Source organism: Ursus americanus, chromosome 13 (assembly GCF_024610735.1).
Source record: "Ursus americanus isolate L20-20 chromosome 13, mUrsAme1.1.p, whole genome shotgun sequence".
NCBI lineage: Eukaryota > Metazoa > Chordata > Mammalia > Carnivora > Ursidae > Ursus > Ursus americanus.
Window position 1 is genome coordinate 39,665,171 of NC_142139.1, and position 20,712 is coordinate 39,685,882.

A 20,712-nucleotide genomic window follows, 5' to 3' on the forward strand; every position below is an offset into this window, starting at 1 on the left:
CTCTTATGTACGTCTACCATATGCCAGTAACAGTGGTAGGTGGGGTGATATGGTGGTAAAGTATGATCCCATTTTATTACCTACCACCTAGGAATGGCCCTCAGGTGGCGTACCAGGTAGAACAATTATTACCAGGCTATTGAGAAAACAAAATATATTAGATGACCCTTTTATGGAAACTTGTCTATTAGCTCACAAGTGAGGCAAGTCTTGTCTAAGTTCAGAAAACCAACTCAGGATTATTAAAACCAATATCAATCTTGAAGTAAAGGGTTTTGTAATAATATAGCTTTCTCCCACTGTAACCCACGTCCTCACAAAACACAGTTCCTTCTTTTAGATCTAACCAAATTTTTAAATCCTATATTTTGTTATAGCATTTTTTACTTCAAAAGTAGTATTTATTTTAAAAATGGGAAACATTAAAAAATCTATGCTGCAAAGTCTCCTGTAATCCCATCCCTCCAGTAATAATGAAAATCTGGTTTATCTGCCTATAGTTTTATAATATTACATGTATTATTATGTAGGTATTTTGATAAACAAGAAAAACAGGATTTTATATCTTGTCTTGTAATTTGCTTTTTCGCTCACTCAAAACTGACTGGCTGTCTGCTACAAATCAAAAACTACTCTAGGTACTGGGACTACTTCAGCGATCCAAGCAAAGAACACTGCTCTCACGGACTTTCACTGCAGTGGGGAGATGGAGATACTAAAAAAGTTAAGTGTAACAGGAGGTGGTTCGTGTGGTGTATCACAGGAGAAGTACTACTGGGAAAGGAAAAAGCAGCGCATAGGGAGAGAGACGTCGGGTGTGGGCAGAACGGGAGCAGGCAGCAGCATAAAACAAGAGTGCAAGGGGTGAGGTAGGGGAGCTCTCGACTTTCCAACAACTGCATTTTACATATTCTACTAGTTCTTCCAACTTGAAAAATACGCCCCTGGTCTCTGGGAAGCAGCAGTGCCAATGGATAAAAAGGGGTATGTACACTTGTATTAAAGCCCATTCCTGCAATTATTACCTGAATGTGAACTCCCTGAAGGTTCATCTATTCTGAGTGATACTAGCTAAAGTGAAAGAATTTGAAGACCCTATGTAATCCTGGTATGCATTTTATTCAAACACAGAAACAGTTATCTTTCCTTTGTGTTTATCTTTCCTTTCTATTCATCTCTCCCTCTGCTCTGCCTCCTTGGCCCTTGTTGGACTGACTTCCAAGGACCCACCTTCCTTCCCCCCAGCTGCGGTAGACAATTGACTGTCCTCCCTCCCCTGTCTTGGTTGTCACACCCCATTCTTTCGGGGCTCTGTTTTCTGTTGGGAAAAGGACCAAAAATTCAAGAAAAGGATTAAGGCTGGTGACTGTTCACTGCGTTCTACATTTCAAGTGGCATTTCTGCTTTAATAGCTGCTTCTGGTACCTATAATCTTTTGGTTATTAGTATAGGCTTTTAGTTAATGTCTTTTTGGGTGGGTGTGGAGAGGGAAGAAAATCTTGAGCATGGGATGACTTCAATTACTTCCCAACTCATATTATATTCTGAGCCAGAATACCACTTACACCCTCTCACATTCCAGGAGGGAGGGCATGAATAAGGCAGGCAGGGAAAGGAGAAAAGACACCAATCAATGTCTTGAGGGGCCAAGCACAGGGGTATCCAAATTATTCTTGGCCTCAAGACACCCACCCCAAATCCTGCACACTGTGCAGACCTCACCTATTACATGGAAGGGTCCAGTTATTATTTTTTAACCTAAAGGATTTAAATTGAAGTAGTATAGATACAATTTACATAACAAAGTTATTCAAAGTGTCCTAGTTTACCCACTCTCTCTTTCTTGGTCTTTATTTTTAATATCACTAGCTACTCTTTAATAATTGGTACTCAGATCATGTAAAATTATTCTACTACACATGTCTCTGGGAAAAAAAAATTTCTTTCTCAATACAGTGAAACAAGGAAATCTTAGTGTTCTAGGATGGCGGGCTGTTTGGCAGGAGTGGGTCTGTTTAATGACCTGCCCCAGCTGTGCTCACTGAGTCAGTGAGCTCAGCATCTGCCTCTCTGTCTGCGTGCCGTCCAGGGCTATAATCCAGACGAGGTGTGCAGATTAGTGGGGAGGCCAAATAGCATCACTTCAATAAGAAGGTGGAACCGGAGGCCTGTTTTTCATCTTGATGATGGTGTGCAAATCTCTTTAGCTACACAGTGTGAAGTTTACTTTTTATGTCTGTTCATGAGCAGGGTATTTTTTCTAAAAGAAATGTAAGTGGGCAACATATAAAACAAGAATGGCATCTCATGTTTGGGAACTCCAGGCATTGCCGAGCGGGAAACTGGATTGCTGGTATTATGAAAATGTTTAAAGTTCTAACCTTTGACCCCAGTAGTCTCACTTCTGGAAATTTGTTCTTCAGAAATAAGAGCACTAGTAGAAATGGCAATGTTTATAAGAGTGTTTCCTACAGCATTTTCTGTAGAGGAAAAAGAAATCCAAAAAATTAAAAGCAATGCCCATGGATGGGGAAATGCTGAATCAACTGTGATACACTCACACTAAGAAATATTAGGCAGGTATAAAGAAACAAGGAGTTAGACCCACTGGACGAAAAAGAAGTCCATAAATCTCACTGTTAAATTAAAAAAAAAAAAGCAAGGTACAGTATGATAAAAAATGTTTGTGAAAAGTAGGAAAAAGTACATGTATGTATGTTTGTAAGCTTCGGTTTGAAATGTCCAAAGGCACGGAGGCTACATACAGCATTGTTCACACTGGTTACTCTTGAGGATATGGATGGACTAGAGGGAGATAATTTTTTTTTTCTTTTACTAATGTTTGTATTGTTTAACTTGTTACAGCAAATATGTGTTAATTTGTAACTGAAAAAATCCAATAAAATAAATTCAATCACAAGAAAAAAGTTAGAAGATGAAGCTAAAATAACTCCCCTGCCGAACAAACCAAACCAAAAACCACTTAAAAATAAGGGGGAAAAAAGAGAAAATTCTAGTCCTTTTAGTTGCTTTTGACAGGCAATAATGGCCATAAAATTTTCCATAAGGTAACTAGAAAATTTAAAACTATTTGGAAAATTAAAACTCTTTTTTGATTCTATTTAATAGGATTTAATGCACACGTTTTTTAATGTCTCATTTACACGTATGTAGTTCAAAACAATTAGCTTTTATTTATAATCTTGAGTAACACAGCAATTTAGAAAAATCATATACTATTATTTTTAAAATTTCTACTCATCACAAGACAAAGGATCAATGTGGGAAGCAGCTCTCTCCCTGTGGCCAAGATGACAAGAGCTAACTCCCCCAGTTTTTCATCCTAATTCTGCTTATGGTCAGCTATTTGAAAACCAGGTTCCCCATCCTCTCCCGCCAACCCGGTTCCCTCATAAAGACAACCTTTGTTACCGGCTTTTTATACACCTTTCCAATGATACTACATACGTGTGTGTGTGTGTGTGTGTGTGTGTGTGTGTGTGTGTGTGTGTTAACACAAGCAATAGCTAAAACACCATGAATACTAACTATACCTTGCGTTTTTCACCTAATAATATCTTGGGGATTGGTCCATAGTAGGAAGGACTTCCTTTTTAATTAGCACACAATCCTCCATTGTGTGGATGTACCACTATTTACTTAAGCAATCCACTGGAGGTTGTTGCAAAGTTCTGTAGAAGTCCTTCATCTGGGGTCTAAGAACAGGCCCTCGAAGCTCTGGAAACTGCATACATGAGCTAAAGGGCTATTTTCAAGAGAGATAAAAGATTCACAGGACAATCAGATTCTCGTAGATTCCCAGAAGGGGTTAAGAACCACAGTGCCACGACCCTATCACAGAGTTTGCTCTTGCCTCTACAGAAAAAACACAGAGCATCTCAAAAAAACAAAACAAAAAACCAAAAACCAAAAACCAAAAAACAGAAAACAAAAAAACTCCTATCCAAATCTAAGGGAAGTCCATGGCATTTTTCTCTACCTTTATTTGCAGTAGTTCTTCTGCCCTCCTTCCAGCCCCTCACACCAAACCAATCACTCCACGCCTGCTGCCAAACAAGCAGGCCCCTTTACACCTCTACCCGCACGGTCTTCATTACTGGGCTGAGAAAAACACTGATGGTAATGCAGTTTTCTGCCCATTACCTGTCCCTCGTAATATGCTTGTCATCATAATTAGTTTCACCATCCTTGGCTTGCTCCTCTGTCATTTCTTTCCCTTGAGTTCTGTTAATAGCAGAAATTGGCTGCTAAACTATTATTCTGGTCTGTGTAATGGGGCTGACAGCAGAGGCATTCTGCTTTTTTTTTTTTTTTTCCTGACAACTGGGTATGATTTGTAAAGGTGTGAAGAGGAATTGCTAATACTTCTCAGCTCCATTACATTAACCTGGAAGGCATTCTACCCAAGAAATGAATCCAATATTAAATTGCTTATTTTATGAGTTTCCCTTTAATAATTTTTCTAATCTTTACAATGTTTTCACAGCTTCAGTATTTTCTGATCTCTATTTCCTGAGATTAATATGGCAACTTCATTTTATGAAAACCACTTTATTAGATTTTCTTTATTTTTGAGGGAAGGAAAAGGAGGAAGGACATATTTGTGAGTTCCTTCTTCTTGTGTCCCTCTCTCAGTTTCTGGCTAATGCCAGGATGATTAAGTAAGGTTTCACTAAGAGACCATGATCCTTTATTTACAAAGACAATGTTATTGATACACCATCAAAAAGTCACAAAGCCCCAAATCAAGAAGCAAACGAAAACCTCTCTTACATGCTGAGGAATTCAGAGATGATCCCAAGGGCCTCTGGAGGACGTTAAGCAGGGAAGCAACAAGGTCCAAAGTACATTCTAGAAAAATCCCTGGGTATGGGTTTGAGGCAGAAGCAGGGGCTCAATCTAGGAGGCCACTGCAGTAATCTGGCATAAAGGCCTAACGTGGGGCAGTACAGGGGGATGGAAATGAGAGGAGGACTCAAGAACTACTTCGAAGGTTAAACCAGCAGGAGTTGGTAACTAATTGGATGTGAAGGGCAAGAAGTAACAATAATTACTACTTAATGAGCACTTACCATGTTTCAGACAATGGGACAGGGCTTTCCAGCATAATCACATTTAATTCTCGCACTGCCTCCATGAGGAGTATTATTACCATGTTTTATAGATGAGGAAACCGAGGCACAGTGGGGTTAGGTAAACTGCCCAAAATCACATAGCAATTAAGTGGCAGACTCTGGCCTGACTCCAACTCCAAACAAACAGCCATGGTGTGACACGTAGGAAAACTCGAAGATGATCTCTAGGATTCTCTAAGGAAGGCTGGGTATGTGATGGCATTTATTAAGCGAGGTACAGAAAACAGGAAGAGGCGCAGATTTACAAAGATGACAAGGTAAGCCTTCAGTTTAACTCCACAGCTGAGAGCAATGGTTAAAGTCAGGTAGGGCAAGCAAATTACACATTTTGCTAAGAGACTGCCTACATAATTAAATATTGCGCAACGAAGTGGTAGAAATCCAGGAACAGAAAACGCTGAGTATGAGGCATGAGACTATATTCATGTTGAATGTATACTGTTGACCTTCTTTTGGAAGATGACTGTAATTATCTGTTTGATGACAGGGAATAAATTCTCAGCAGTTATTAACCAAGTTGCCATCCCCAAAGAATCCAGCAGTTTCTACAAAAGGCGGTATTTCTTTGGCTTGTGCTCTTGTTGGATTTACTATCCCTATCCCGCCCTGAACCTTGTAACACCAAAAAGGTTTAAATTAAAAAAATGACGTAACAAAGACTTGAAGTGTTACCCGGCTTAAGGATTCATACAAATGTTGGGCAGCAAGGTAATATAATGAAAAATACGCTAGACCTAGAATAAAAGAATGGAGTTTGACTCATGCCTTGGAAGCTGTCAGTGTTACGACACTGGGCAAGCTACCCATTGATTTCTCTCAGTCTCATTTTCTTCTTCTGAAAACTGAGGCCAACAATACCTTGCAGAAGGTTACTCTAAGAATTTTTTTTTTAAAAGATTTTATTTATTTATTTGACAGAGAGAGAGACAGCCAGCGAGAGAGGGAACACAAGCAGGGGGAGTGGGAGAGGAAGAAGCAGGCTCCTAGAGGAGGAGCCTGATGTGGGGCTCGATCCCGTAACGCCAGGATCACACCCTGAGCCAAAGGCAGACGCTTAACCGCTGTGCCACCCAGGCGCCCCAACTCTAAGTATTAAATGATGTAGGTCTGGGTATCTAGCAGAAGGTTTGGAACACTGCAGAAGCTCGGTATATTCTAAATATACTCTAGTCTATAGTATATAGGCAAGAAGCATGCTGTAGCTACTTACATGTTGTGTGCATGATAAATTTTAATAAGTATGTTTACCATTTAAAATACACCTGTGGTGTGCAGAATTTGGTTTCAAATCACAGAGCTCATAACATTTTGATGCATGTTAAACATTTATAAGATGACAGCTAACCTTTTGAAAATACTATTAAGCTTATATGTTCACAAGTGGTACCCAAATAAGTAAACAGCAGTAAAAGGAATCATCAATGACAAGTAAAGCAGCTTACTTTGACAAATCAAAGATAAGCTCTACCATCAGACCCTCCATCTGAACAGTGTGAGGAAAACATACTGAATTTCCTCTTGAGAAATTTGTCCTGATCCTGGCAGGAAATGTACAGCTGTTGTATTTTATTTACAAAACTTTGCATTCCCCAGGGAAAATGCTCTGTGCAGATTAGCGAAAAAATTTTTGCTACATATGGCTGGGTCCTCATTCCCGGTTTTGCTCTTGCCAGTGTCCTCCAGGGGCCGGCGCTTCTCCTGGCACTCCCAGTGGGGCCGGCTCAATCTGAGGAGCCCTTCTGGGGCCACCACGTGACTTAGCAGCTATGAGAAGTTTCCCCTGCGTCCCCCTAATGCTTGACTCTCCACCTGCCAGAGTAAGGAAGCCAGCCTCACACCTAGTTTAGTCTCTAGACCCAGTCTGCTTATGCTGGCTCACGTAGTAGTCATCAACTACTAGAAAATGCGACTGAGAGAAATCAATGGGTAGCTTGCCCAGTGTCGTAACACTGACAGCTTCCAAGGCATGAGTCAAACTCCATCTTTTTATTCTAGGTCTAGCGTATTTTTCATTATATTACCTTGCTGCCCAACGTTTGTATGAATCCTTAAGCCAGGTAACACTTCAAGTCTTTGTTACGTCATTTTTTTAATTTAAACCTTTTTGGTGTTACAAGGTTCAGGGCGGGATAGGGATAGTAAATCCAACAAGAGCACAAGCCAAAGAAATACCGCCTTTTGTAGAAACTGCTTTCCCTATCTCCATCTCCCCCATTCTAGATGTTCCTGTCCCTCTCTGTCTCCATCGCCTACCCAGCTCCATGTTTCTTAATCTGTGTTTCTGTCTCTGTACACACACATGCATGTGCATACACACATACACACACACCCTCCAGAAATTATGTCCTAGAAACTAAAACAGCAAGTGCCATTCAAGATGCCCTCTGATGAGCTTACACTCCCTTCCACTTCTCCTTTTTACTCACCCAGAACCATCTCTGAACCAACAGATTCTTCAACCAGGTTCCCAGCTGGGGTGGGTAAAACATCATCATCAAAACTGATGAGGTCAATGTCCCCGGTGGGCTTGCTTTGCAGAGCTGGAGCTGGGGAGTTGGCCGGGATTCCTTCTCCCAGTGACCTGAATGCTTTGGCCTGTGACGCCACTGAGAGTCGGGGAGGAACGGTGACTGGTTTCAGCAAAGCTGCAGAGTTGGGGTTTTCTAAGGAAACCGATTTCTTCGGCAACAGAGGCCGAGGAGCAGGAGTTGGGACTTTCTTCCCACCGTCAGGGCTCTCAGCCACGGGCCCTCCTCCCAGAATCTCAGGATTAACACTTCGTGTAAGGCCAGCATTTGGTTTCTTTGGCAATTCTGGTTTGGTTACTGGGATGCTCCCTACTTCTTGCAGTGGAGACTGCGGGGTGAGCCCTTCCCTAGAGGCCACCTTGAGTCTGGTTTCAGTCCAGGAGTCCCACTCTCCAGAAGCTCTGTTGGCAGCTGGCTTGGGAGCCACTGAGGGTTTCCCTGAGGGAACAGCAGGCCTGGGGGGGAATGTGCGGGGAGCAATTTCTGGTTTCGAGGGCAGTCCCGAGGTTTCTTTATTTGTCTGACCTTCAAATGCTTTGATTCTTGAAACGACACTATTTTGGCTTCGTTCTGTGTTCATAATGTTCATCACTGCCTGACTATCCAGGTCGATGGTACTGTCCAACAAAGACTGAGGCTGGCTCAGCGAGGACTCCTTCTCTGTGACCACGGGACTGGTTTTCTGGCGATTTTGCTCTTTAATATGACTGTCTCTGGCTACTGGTCTGAGGTTGGCTTTTGATCTTGGCCTTGGCACTGGACATCTTGTAGCGCTGGAGTTCTCTGGACAATTCTGTTCTTCAGAAATATCAAAGACTATTAAAGGTGCCACATTTGTTGGAAGATCACTGGCTGAGACCGCCGGGGAAGGCTGGAGAGGCTTGAGAGGTGCCTGTAGTGCTGACAAGACCAAAACCCACAGACAGAAGTTGCGACATTGTAATTTAAAAGAAAAAAAAATAGAAGATACACAGACTGTTAAAATATACATGTAGAATATCAAGAGATCTTGGTTTCCTTAATTAGTAAAAAGTAATTCCAAAATCAATGGGGAAATGTTTACTCTCAGCTTCTCACAGGAGTGTTCTTCAAGTTGTGTTTATTCATAAGAGAAATATTCATTACATAATATTTTTAAAACACCATTAAATTCTTGAGTCCCAGCAGACTTAGCACAAGAACCCTTTCCCGCTCGTCAGAATTCCAACACTGCTCGCTTTACTTTTCCAAAGTAACTTACTCTCATCTCTGTTATGTGAAAAAAATGCTTTTTTAAAAGCCTAACAGAACCACCACCTTTTACACTCTATCAAGTTTAAGTTGCTAAATATAACATCCTTCTCCATGGGAATAAAGGGGATTGGCAGTAATACAACCATGGTTAAAAGGATGATGGTTTTGCGATATGAACTGGGGTGAGCCCCAGAACGGGGGTTGCAGCTCATGAGAATGACTTATTGTAATAATCACAGCAAACCAAAATAAAGGAAGCGCACAGTGATCACACTGACTGGGAAGCTGAGCTCAATGAATTATGCACAAGTCGCAAATTATTTTAAAGGCTAGAAGCCTACTGATTACTTCCCCAGAACTAGGTCAGAATTAGGGGAGACAAATTACTTGCACCACTTTGAGGCAGATGGTTGGCTATTTCTTCTGTAAAGTCAGTCTGAGTTGCAGAAGTAATTGTGTGCCTTGGAGTGGCAGCAGCATTATTATTATTCGTAGTATTAACTTGAACTTGGTTGATTTCTTTTATGACTTGTTCATAAGATGGTGGGAGCTGCAAAATAAAGAATGAAGATTTTAGACATCTATAGACAAGAGCCGAAGTATTAACAGTCTCGCTCTTCTTACCTTTGAACTTACCTTCTAAAAATAAAATGCAAAGAGATAATATAGATATTTATTTACCTCAGCAGGAACCAGCTCACTGGGCCTCCAAGGGCCTGCTGCAGAAGATGGGGGAAATCCCAGTCCCGGGGGCGGGGCTCCTGGAAACCACGAGGAGGGCCTCAGGGGCTCAGCTGCCACGATGGTGATCTCTGGGCGCCTAGCAGACAAGACCTCAAGTGAGGGTTTGCAGGTTGGTAACAAGCTATCGTCTATCTGCAAACGTTCGAAGATTTGTGAAAACCACCACTGCCCCAAAAAAGTTACGTGAGAACTGCCCTAGTCCTAGAAATGACCTGTCTGGCCTAGGCTATCTGGGGAGCAAATGACAGTCATCTTCCAGGACTCTGGGGCTCAAAGTTAGAGATGGACCTCGAGCACACTTAAGCCCTGCCTTGGTTGATAAGGGTAAGGGCTAAGTAAGGCCCACACAATCTCTTCATTCCAGGGCTCTGCTATCCAGCCTGTACCACCACCATAAATAATACACGGTAAGGCAGAAAGTATACTAGTCAAATACAACTGTTTCGTTGTCTGCCATTATAAATGATATACTCTGACATGATACCATGTAAGAATATCCTCTTCCTCCTCACCCAACCCCCGCCCCAATTCAAAGTCATCTCTAAGTGTTTAGAGTTTGCATGTTCACTTCTAGACCCTGGTATGTGTGTCTGTGCTCCTGGTCAGTGCAGTATAGGAATTCGATAATTAACCTTTAATATAGAGGAGCCACAGTGATTCAGGCACGGCTCCTTTCATCATTTTCTTAATTTGATTCTACATTCTCATGTTTAGACTTTATATTTAACCTCATTTCCTAACAAACACCAACCGTGTGACCCTGAGCAAACAATCAGCCTCTCTGAGCCTCAGTTTTCCCATCTAACAAACAGGGATGATGACATTCACCCTGCCCTTCTCTAGCACTCTCCAGAAAATAAAAATAAAAAAGCACTGCTATTTTCAAACCTGGGCATATTCACGCATTCTCGTGCTAGCTCATGAAACAGTACAACCTGCTTATTGATTGCATCTGAATTGCATTACCTAAAAACCTCTGCTTAAAGCTTTTGTCTAAAAAGTAAGAGTTACTAGCTAATAAATATTAAGCACTATGCATGCAGTAATCCTTATGACAGCCTTGAGATAGGTATGACTGGCAACATTTTTCTTTAAAGATTTTATTTTTAGGTCATCTCTGTACCCAACATGGGGCTCAAACTTACAACCCCGAGATCAAGAGTCGCATGCTGTACCAACTGAGCCAGCCATGGCCCCCGATTAGCAACATTTTAAAGATGGGGATACAGAAGCTAAGAGAAGGTTAAGCAGCTTGCCCAAGGCCACACAGTGAGAAGGCAGTGAAGTGAAAATTTGAACTCAGGTATGTTTTGACTCTAAAATCCTCGTTCTTCATTATTCTATACTACCCTGTAAGAAATATGAAAGCAGGGACCATGTCTTATAAAAATCCATCTATCTATTTATCCACCTATCCATGATTCTATCCACTCTACCATCTGTCTGTCTGTCTACTGGTTCTTATCTATCCAGTGACTCTCCCCTCCCTCCACCGTCCTTCCCTCCAACCAGCCATCCAGCCATTTATCCATTCAGCTATCCATCCATCCCAGCTCATTTTCCTCTCCTTACTCTTCCATGCAATTTTCTTTCTTGTCATCCATTTATCTATGCAACATTTACTAAGCAGCTAGGAGGTACAAAGCATTTCTTTGAGCAATTCCTTGAAGCAGTTGCAACAATGCTTTACATATAGCAGTTGCTTCATAAACATTTAAAAAACTAACTTAAGTAAATAATTATTGCCAAAAGAACATTTTGAGGCTTGTATTGCTTCTTCTCCCTCCAAAATTTTCATCATTCAAACTTACAGATTAATTCAGGAAATGTACTGATGAGGCAGACCACTGCTTATGTAATACACTGCTTATAAAAGAGAAATATTTAACTTGGTAACTGATAGCACACTTTGGTTTCATTATTAGCAGAATATATGACCTCTGTTATAACCATACCTCCTTTCTCGATGAAGCTCGCTCTGAAAAGAAGTCCGAGAAGCTACAGGAGAAAGAATAAACTGGTATAATACAAAATCAGTACATTCAATAAAGGTTTAAATTTACAGGGTACATTATTGGAAAAAGTTAGCTTATACTTGAAATCACAGAGGATGTATGAATTTTAACATCCGTAAGTAGAAAAGCAAATCAAACTGATCTTTTTACATGGCATAAAATTAATTTTAGTTATATATTTGAATTGCATAAGAGAACATAGATTTCAAAAACTCCCCAAAGCACATTTCCATGGTTCTGAAAATAATTTGAAGAATGAAAAGAGAAAAGAAGACAACTATTAAATACAAATTGCCTGGTAAGAGCATTACAACAATGACATGAAATTACAATGGGCAGAACAAAATTAAATATCTGTTCTAATCCATATGACTGTACTTTTGCAATGTTTGTTTAGAAAGTGAAAGGGGTCCAATTTTCATCTATTTTCTAATTTTTCTGGAATTTTGCAACCTTTAAGTTCTTTTATTAAATTCAAGGATAATAAATGCAAAAACTGTTCACAACACTCTTATCAACATGTTTATAGCACATATTACTGTATATACAGCACCGACTTTTCCTTCAAGCCTCAAACTCAAGAGGCTAGATGGTTCAAACTTCTTCCAAATTTGTAGTCATATGATCTGGAAAATGTCACATATGGTGTCACATATTACATACATGTAAATGGAGAATATTATTCCTATTTTCAAGAAGCACATTCTAACAATTCCTTTAAGAGTATCTTCAAGATATGCATACAAAGGGGGCGCCTGGGTGGCACAGCGGTTAAGCGTCTGCCTTCGGCTCAGGGCGTGATCCCCGCGTTATGGGATCGAGCCCCACATCAGGCTCCTCCCTGTGAGCCTGCTTCTTCCTCTCCCACTCCCCCTGCTTGTGTTCCCTCTCTCACTGGCTGTCTCTATCTCTGTTGAATAAATAAAATCTTTAAAAAAAAAAAAAAAGATATTCATACAAAGGGGAATTTGTTTCGGATACAAACTATTTCTACCAGTCGCCTTCACCTCTCTCTAGTACTCTACTTTTTCAATCCTTCTGGCCTGAGAAGGCCGACAGTATGAATCTTTTCTTTCTTCCTACTATTAATTTCGGATTCTCTCCGAATACGGAGGCCGCCAAAGCTGGGATGCCGGCGTGGAGGCGGGAGGTGGCAATGAAACCCAGGCTGGAGCTGGAGCGGTGGGAGCTGAACCTACGCTGGGTTGGTCTACCAGGAGTCCTGTATTCATACTGTTAGCCGACTGGACTGTAACGTTTTTATCGAGAGCTAAACCAAGCTGAGGTGCATTGTGTCTCCTGGAATAAAAGAGGACAGAGAGGCTCAAGCTGTGAGTGGTGCATCTGATTCGTAAGAATGGTCTCATTAAGTCAGAGAAAGGCTACAATCACGTCACCGCCATCACAACAGCCAGAATCAGCAGACACAACACTGTTAAAAAGATATCATGTCATTGCCACAAACATACCTCTTCCACGGGGCATTTTTGCTGTGCACTATTCATGAGTGCTAAGGGAAAAAAAGAAGGGGTTATAGAAGAGGAAAGGGAGAAAAAAAAAGAGCGAACCAGCTGCCTATGTTTTAAAAGGAATTCAGGAACAAGACTGCCCTGCCATGCCGCTGTTCTTGCCCAATCTGCACACGTCGACAGAAAAGGAAAGTCGATACAGCACAGTTTCAGAGAGTAAAGAAATCAGCTGTGGCAAGGATACACCTGTACAGACCGGGACATTCACCCACGTAACCCCAGTAAAAACAAATTCAACTACAGTTTTTAACAACGTTGCAAAAAAAAAAAAAAAATCCCCCAAAACCTAAAAACTATTTTGCAAAATCACTTTGCTACTTCAATAGGGATTAATTTTGAAGTATGAATACAGTACTTAAAAGGGAATCCGGTAGTCAATATACATTCTCGTAAATCAGCAGCTTTTCACTCAATCCTGCCCCTTCACACCGGAGGTCGTTAGCAGCAGGAGCGCCTGGTCAGCAAAGGCGTACTGCCGTCCTGGAGGCAGCAAAAGAGGGGGAGAAGGTCTCCCAACCTGACTTGTGGATCTCCTCCACGTCCTTTGAGAATCACTGCTTTCCTGTCTCCTGCTTTGAATCTTTCTTCCTTCACATTTACTCATCTATGAAAAAATCTCTTCTCTCTCTTGATCCTTATAGAACGACCGGCTCTTTTTTGTCAGTGTTGAACAAGTTTAGTAGCGAGAAATACATGAGATCTTCATACAGCATCTCACACTCCTCTAATTTCTCAACTGTCCACTTCCTCTCATTCTCACTTTCCCAGATCAAACAGATTTGGTGTAGTTGTTGCCAAGACGATCGAATTTGCCACCGATACTCATACAGACCAACATGTTCCTTTTATTAACCCCCGTCACAAATTGCTAGCTAGTCTTTTGTGCATTTTGGATTAAGGCCACAGTTAGAAGTTATCCTATCATTCCACAGAATTATTTTCAAACTTGTCTAGTTCATACGGTTAAATTCTAAATACAAAATAAATTCATATTCAGCTGTTTATAAAAGACCAAGATCTGGATTTGCAATATTAGCACAAATAAAGAATCCTCCTAAATTCCAACAGGATCATAAGCACGGAAGGATGCTCGGTGATCGTCCTACTCCAACCTTACAGATGACTTGGATGGGACACAGAGACATTAAATGAATTATCCCAAGTCATACAGCCTATTTTCCTTGAAGCAGTTTAACTCCTCGTGCAGCCAAGAGAGCTGGATACTAATCCTGATTCTAAATAATTCAAAATGATTGATTAAATGATCAGATGAAATAAACACACAGAAGGATTATTATAAGCATCCTTGCTATAGTACCACTTTGCCAATGAAAATCACAATAATAAAAATAACCCACTAACATTTGCTTGAGACGGGATAGGAGTTAGATGTGTTGGACATGATAACAAGAACATCTGTGGGGTTGAAAGCACAATGACCTTGTAGTCACGCAGTCTAGATTCACATTTCAGATCTACCTTGTGAAGCCATTTCATCTTTCTGAGACTCAGTGCCCCTACCATCTGTAAAATGGGGTTAACATCTACTATGCAGAGCACTGTCTTATACCGTATGTGAGCCTTTCCTGACTCACCGTAGGCAATGAATAATAGCTAAAACTGAATTTCAGAGAATAATTTTCTCTTAAAAAGTTAATGAAAGGAAAAGCATGAAATTCCAGATATATCCAATTATAATACCGTCAAGATCTTTACCCATAATATTTAAGGCTCACAAGAATGCAAAAAGAAGGACCTCAAGGCTTGACTGGAACCAGTATCATTATGGAAGAATTTAAAATATAACCAGTAAAGGAATATTGCTTAAAAAAATGTGATGAAGTCTTTCTCCTTGACAGAGAAAGATGACTAAGTATGGGACAGTAAAACAAACATTTCACTGGGTTGGGTAGGCCAAAAATTGTTTACAACTTTTTCTTACAGAATGGGCAAAAAGCGCAAAAGAGAAGGGGAGGACACAATTATTCTTCATTCTGTAGTTACACACGGCATCACATGAGGATGTCTAGCCTTGTTGCCTAAACATCCAGGAATAATACAACTCACAAATACTTCTCTGAGTGTATGCAAAATAACTGATAAATAAAAATTAAAAGACTACTGAGTTAGTTTTTGTTTTTTTAAAAAGGATACCTCAAAGCAAGTTTTCCCGTTGTTTCATCTCCTTCCTCTCTGCTAGGGCCCTACTTCATCAAATTCCCCTTCTCATGGACCAGTCTGATCTCGCCACGAATTCCTTCCCCACTGCCTACAAATGTCTCCAAGCTTCTTCATCATGAACAGTCATGTTCCAATCTCCTCTCTGTCTGATACTTCTCAGCCCTTCCTTCTTCTGTTTACCACCAAATATCATAGAAAAGTAGCCTACCCCAGCTGTCCCGACTTCCACATACTCCATTCATTATCGAAATTGAAGTGTGGCTTCCAATGTCAATGTTCTACTGAAACTGCTCTCTCAGGTCACCGCTGGCCTCCTAAGGACCACATACGATGACTTATTTTCAGCCACTTTGGCTTGTCCTTGCTGCAGCATTAAGAGCTACTTGTGGTTCACTTATTCTTTCAAAAAACCTTCCCCCCTTAACCTCTAACGCACAGCTGTCTCCTGGTTTTTCCAGTTTTCTGATCATTATTTTTCAGCCTTTTTTGGCCCACTCCACCTTAGCTGCCTTCTCCTAAAGCCTTGCCTGGCGCAAGGGCCTCCAGGTAAAAGGAAGATCCATCCTAGAGGATCTACGGGAAGTCAGGTACAAATTACAGTCCCCAACAAAGAGGTCCTAAAACCCAAGACGTAGTCAGCCAACAGGACTCAGTCTCTCCTCCACAGGGCCGAATTCTTTGGGTCATTCACCTTTTGCCCTACGGCACCCTAAAGGCAGAGCCTGGCCTCAGACAGCAGTACTTCCCAAGATTCTGTCCTTTGTCATCTTCTCTGGCCTCCATGTTTTCTCTTTAAGAGTTTAGCTACTCACAGGTTTTGCCTATAACCATGACCACCTTGACTACCCCAAATTATACCTCCAGCAAAAAATTCTTGCCTAAATTGCAGCCCTACTTTTCTTTTTTAAATTCTGTCCCATCTTCTCCACACTCCACCCTCAAAGGGCTCTAAGGCATCGATTTTTCATTTTCATACCTGAACTCCCTTCAGCACATACTACAGCAGTCCCACATCTTTATAAACCACCACCAACAAAAATAAGATGTGGGAAATGTGGACTATCCGTCTGTATTGCCACCTTACAAAATTTCCATTGTCATGGTGCAAATGCATGCTCTTCACAATCTGTGGATATCCTAAATTTATACTAAATATTACAAACTAGGTTTCTAAAAATAGGATGTAGTCTCCTCAGGGTGGAGACCTCAGCTCAAATAATGCAAAGAACATCTAAAATCCCTCCCTTATCAGAAACCTCATTTCGAATGGAGTTGTGAGGCTGGCAGGGGGAGCTCTCATGCTCTACCACGCGTCCCCAGTTGCAAATCCAACGGGAAGAGATGGAGTTCAGCAGACACTACCTTACTATGCCTTCAGGAGGAAGAAGGGATTTCCTTCTCCCCCAGCAAAATCCCAGCCAATGAGAGACTGTCACAACTCAGCCGGTGAGAAGCCACTATATTCTGAACTCCCCTGTTTACTCCAACGGGCTTTTTGTTTGTAACAAGTCTTCCCACTCCCCCTTTTCTTTCTAAAAGAATGTTCCTCTCTTCTGTTCTGCAGACTTGCCTCTGGTTTTGGTATAGCTTGCTTGTCCCAGATTGCAATTCTCTGCTATTCTTGAACAAATTCATTTTGCTGGCTTAAAAAAAAAAATCCCCTCCTTATCTTTGTTTAAAACAGGTAATCCATGTTCTGTTTAGTTTCCCTAAAACTGAAGGGAACTTGGCAGACTTTTGTTAAAAACAATGTTAAAATTCTGCACCAAGAGCAAGTTCTCACCAAGAGGCTTGGTAAAACTTTAACCAAGAGGTAAGGCTGAAAGTATGAATGCACCATTTTCGACAGGATTCTATTATGGCACTTGTATATGGAAGTGAGCCAATCTCCACAGGTGTTTATACAGTTAAATAAAAACACGGTGGAAACAAATGAATCAAAAAGGACAGGGTTTGATATTTTTTTACACCCATCAGATGTCTCCACCTATAGAAAATGGTAAATTTATATTAGATCATAAAAATTGACCAGATAATCCACATTTTTAAAAATAGTTCTGTAACAGAAAAACATTCTGAGCAATGGGCTTATCAATAAATGAAAGTTGAAAAGAAAGCTGAAAACCTAACTACTTGTCTGAAACAGTTTATTATTCCTTAGGAGAAGAGAGAAGCTTTTGTTGGATTCTTTGTAAGATTCATCAAATACAATCACTTGCTGGAAACCTAAACCATCATTTAAAATATCACAGAGGAAATACAGAGCAGGAAAAAACAAACTTACATCTCTTGATTACCGCTCTAATGGATGACAAGGGTCCTTGGCTAGAAAAAGAAAGAAAGAAAACATTACTGTATTCATTAGTCCTTTTGAAGAAGAATCTCTCATAATGCCAGGTCATTTCTGGGACTCAATATGGCACCAAGGAGCAAGTTTGACATGTTAGTTACTGGCTTATCCTCCTCACAAACATATATTTAAAAAAGTTTTTAAATTACCTTTGATATAAAATGTTTTATGGGAAGTGAGAAGGCTGGTGAAGTGTATCTGCAGTGCAAATAAAAATCTGCCTTAAAATTGCTTTCACAGCTACCTACACACTGCATCTTCCAGTTGTTTTGGACAGAACTTGAAATCAGGCAGCAATTACATGGTAATCAAAAGAATTCTGACCCCTCTGTATCTCTTTTGTGTTTGACATGGGAACTCCTGTCTTCTTACATCAGATCAAAATAGATCATTTTTATAGTTAATTTGACCTAAGGACTAACAGCATTTCTTCCTAAGATTAGAACTTAAAACATCACCACCTAAAAATGAAAGTCTTGGTTGCTTTGAGTTTTGTTCAATGGCTGGTTGGCCCTGGGTGTCTCTTACTGTGTGAGCTTGGGCAAGTCACAGATATGCTTCTGAGCCTCTGTTCACTCACTGGTCAAACCATCTAGCTGCAAAGGTTTATAATCATTAGTTTGTAAGGCTTTTTGTTTTTTTTAATCTTTATTCAAACCAGCTGGGCTGTTTTTGGAATCATTTAGAAAAAATATACAAACCTAAAACTTTAACGGTATGTTTTTTTTTTTTAAGGAAAAAAAAGGCTTCTTGTTTATAAAATTCTTCACTTTTTTTCCTGAATGCTCTTAAAATTTAAATTATTTTTGATCTTATTAAATTTACGCTTGTGGCAATCGGTATAAATCCTCTTGCTGTTTCTTAGGTAGAGAAGATAAAACTTTGGGAAGATGTGGTAACAGATCAGTTCATTTTATGGGAGGGACACTTTAAGAATATACTATTTTGACAGACCAAACAAAAACAACACTACAGGAGGTCTCCAAGGGCATGAAACTAGGACTGTAATATAAAAATGTGTTTTCAGCAATACTGATTTTATGTTATCTTAGATTTTAAAAAATTCAAGTATGATCAACAGTTACAGTAACAGGTGTACAACATAATGATACATACTCAGTGCTCATCAGTGTACTCTACCCCTTCACCTACTTCATCCATCCTCTCACCCACCTCCCTTCTGGCAGCCACCAGTTTGTTCTCGGTATTTAAGATCTCTCTCTCTTTTTTTTTTTTATCTCTAATTTATTTGTTTTGTTTCTTCAGTTCCACATATGAGTGTAACATCAGTATTTGTCTTTTCTCTGACTTATTTCACTTAGCATTATACCCTCTAGCTCTATCCATGTTGGCTAGATAAGCAATGCTCATTTTTATTTTTATTTTAAGTTTATTTACTTTTGAGTAATCTCTACACTCAATGTGGGACTCAAACTTACAACTACGAGATCTAGAGTTGCATGCTCTGCCAACTGAGCCAGCCAGGTGCCCCAACAATGCTCTTCTTATTTTTTTTTTAAGATTTTATTTATTTATTTTAGAGAGAGAAGGAGAGACAGCACAAGTAGGAGGGGCTGAGGGAGGGAAGGAGAGAGCCTGATGCAGGGCTTTGATCACAGGACCCCGAGATCATGACCTGAGATGAAACCAAGAGTTGAACATTTAACCAACTACACCACCCAGGCACCCCTTCCCCAAGCAATGCTCATTGTTAAAAACAGTTCTTGAAGGTTTTCTGTAAACAATTACTTGGGGGGAAAAATCACTGTAAGGTCATGTAGAAGAGTAACCGTACTAAAATATAAATAGGTTGACTGAAAGTTGTAGGAGAAACTTCTGGGTGCAGAAGTGGAGAGACTCTGCATGTTAATATTGTGTCTGTTGATTCAGGTACAGTAATTAATAGAATCAAAATCACTACGTACAGGCAGGGCCAAAAAAAGCCAAAATTTCATGCATATGTCCAGGCAGAACATATGGATTGTTACTGAATGTCTATGTCATTATCTCCTTGCTTATTACCCCTGATTTGGTGGGATGTTATTATTTACAAAGCTGTGGTTGAAGGAGGAAGGTGAACTGATTGGGATAGAACATGGGGGTGTCTGAGTCAAAATGTCCCCCTCCCCAAAAAGATATGTTGAAATCCTAACCCCAGTACCTCAGAATCTGACCTTTTTTTGGAAACAGGGTCATTACAGATATAATTAGTTAAGATGAAGTCATACTGGAGTAGGGTGGTCCTAATCCAATGACTGGTGTCCTCAGAAGAAAACCATGTGAAGACAGACGCACAGAGAAAAGGCACCAGGTGACAATGAAGCAGAGACTGGAATGATGCAGCTACAACCCAAGCAACGCCAAAGACTGTCCACCAACCACCAGGAGCTAGCAAGAAGCAAGGAAGGACTCCCCTATGGATTTCAGAGAGAGAGTCCCCTATGACACCTTGCTTTCAGACTTGTAGCCTCCAGAGCTGAGAGACAATAAATTTCTGTTGTTTTAAGTCACCTAATGTGTGGCACTTTGATAGGGCAGCCCTGGGAAACACGTGTGGGGTCTTCTGGGCGCTGATTTGATGTGATAATTCATTGAGCTGTTTACTTTGTACATATATGCTACACTTCAATAGAAAGCTGGGGCAGGGGACATGAGAGGGTGGTAGAAACCTTTGCACAAAACAGAATTCTGACTGAGGTCTGCCCAGGTTCTACAATTCTCAAGATTTACAGCATCACGTTTAGGCTAGCTCTATAAACCAACCAACCAGCCCACCAACCAACCAACCAACTAATCAGTATCTTACGTCTAAAACAGCATTTTTCCAAACTCTGAAGTTCTCCTTTCTAGGTTAACAGGTTCTGTAGTAGGGAAAATAAAAAAGGAGGCAAAAAATGGCTCTTTTTTTCTCCATTTGCATGCAGAGCAAAAGCTATAGGTGAAGGTTCCACTCTATTTTTTTTTTTTAAGTAAGAT

At 40.5% G+C, this 20,712-nt stretch overlaps 1 protein-coding gene across 4 annotated transcripts in view; it reads right to left on the reverse strand.

Moving 5' to 3' along the window:
* Window positions 1-20,712, reverse strand: part of SH3D19 (SH3 domain containing 19) — a 168,494-nt gene that overhangs the window by 33,602 nt on the left and 114,180 nt on the right. For 2 of the 4 annotated variants that reach the window (XM_045798842.2, XM_045798843.2), the window contains exons 3-8: window positions 17,671-17,711; window positions 13,146-13,186; window positions 11,617-11,659; window positions 9,599-9,737; window positions 9,305-9,467; window positions 7,583-8,584 (exon numbers count right to left, since the gene is read on the reverse strand). In XM_045798842.2, coding sequence (XP_045654798.2) covers window positions 7,583-8,584; window positions 9,305-9,467; window positions 9,599-9,737; window positions 11,617-11,659; window positions 13,146-13,161 — 1,363 coding nt within the window. In that variant the 5' untranslated portion in view covers window positions 13,162-13,186; window positions 17,671-17,711. The remainder of the gene's footprint in view (window positions 1-7,582; window positions 8,585-9,304; window positions 9,468-9,598; window positions 9,738-11,616; window positions 11,660-13,145; window positions 13,187-17,670; window positions 17,712-20,712) is intronic. The other 2 variants (XM_045798840.2, XM_045798839.2) reach the window with 1 other exon arrangement.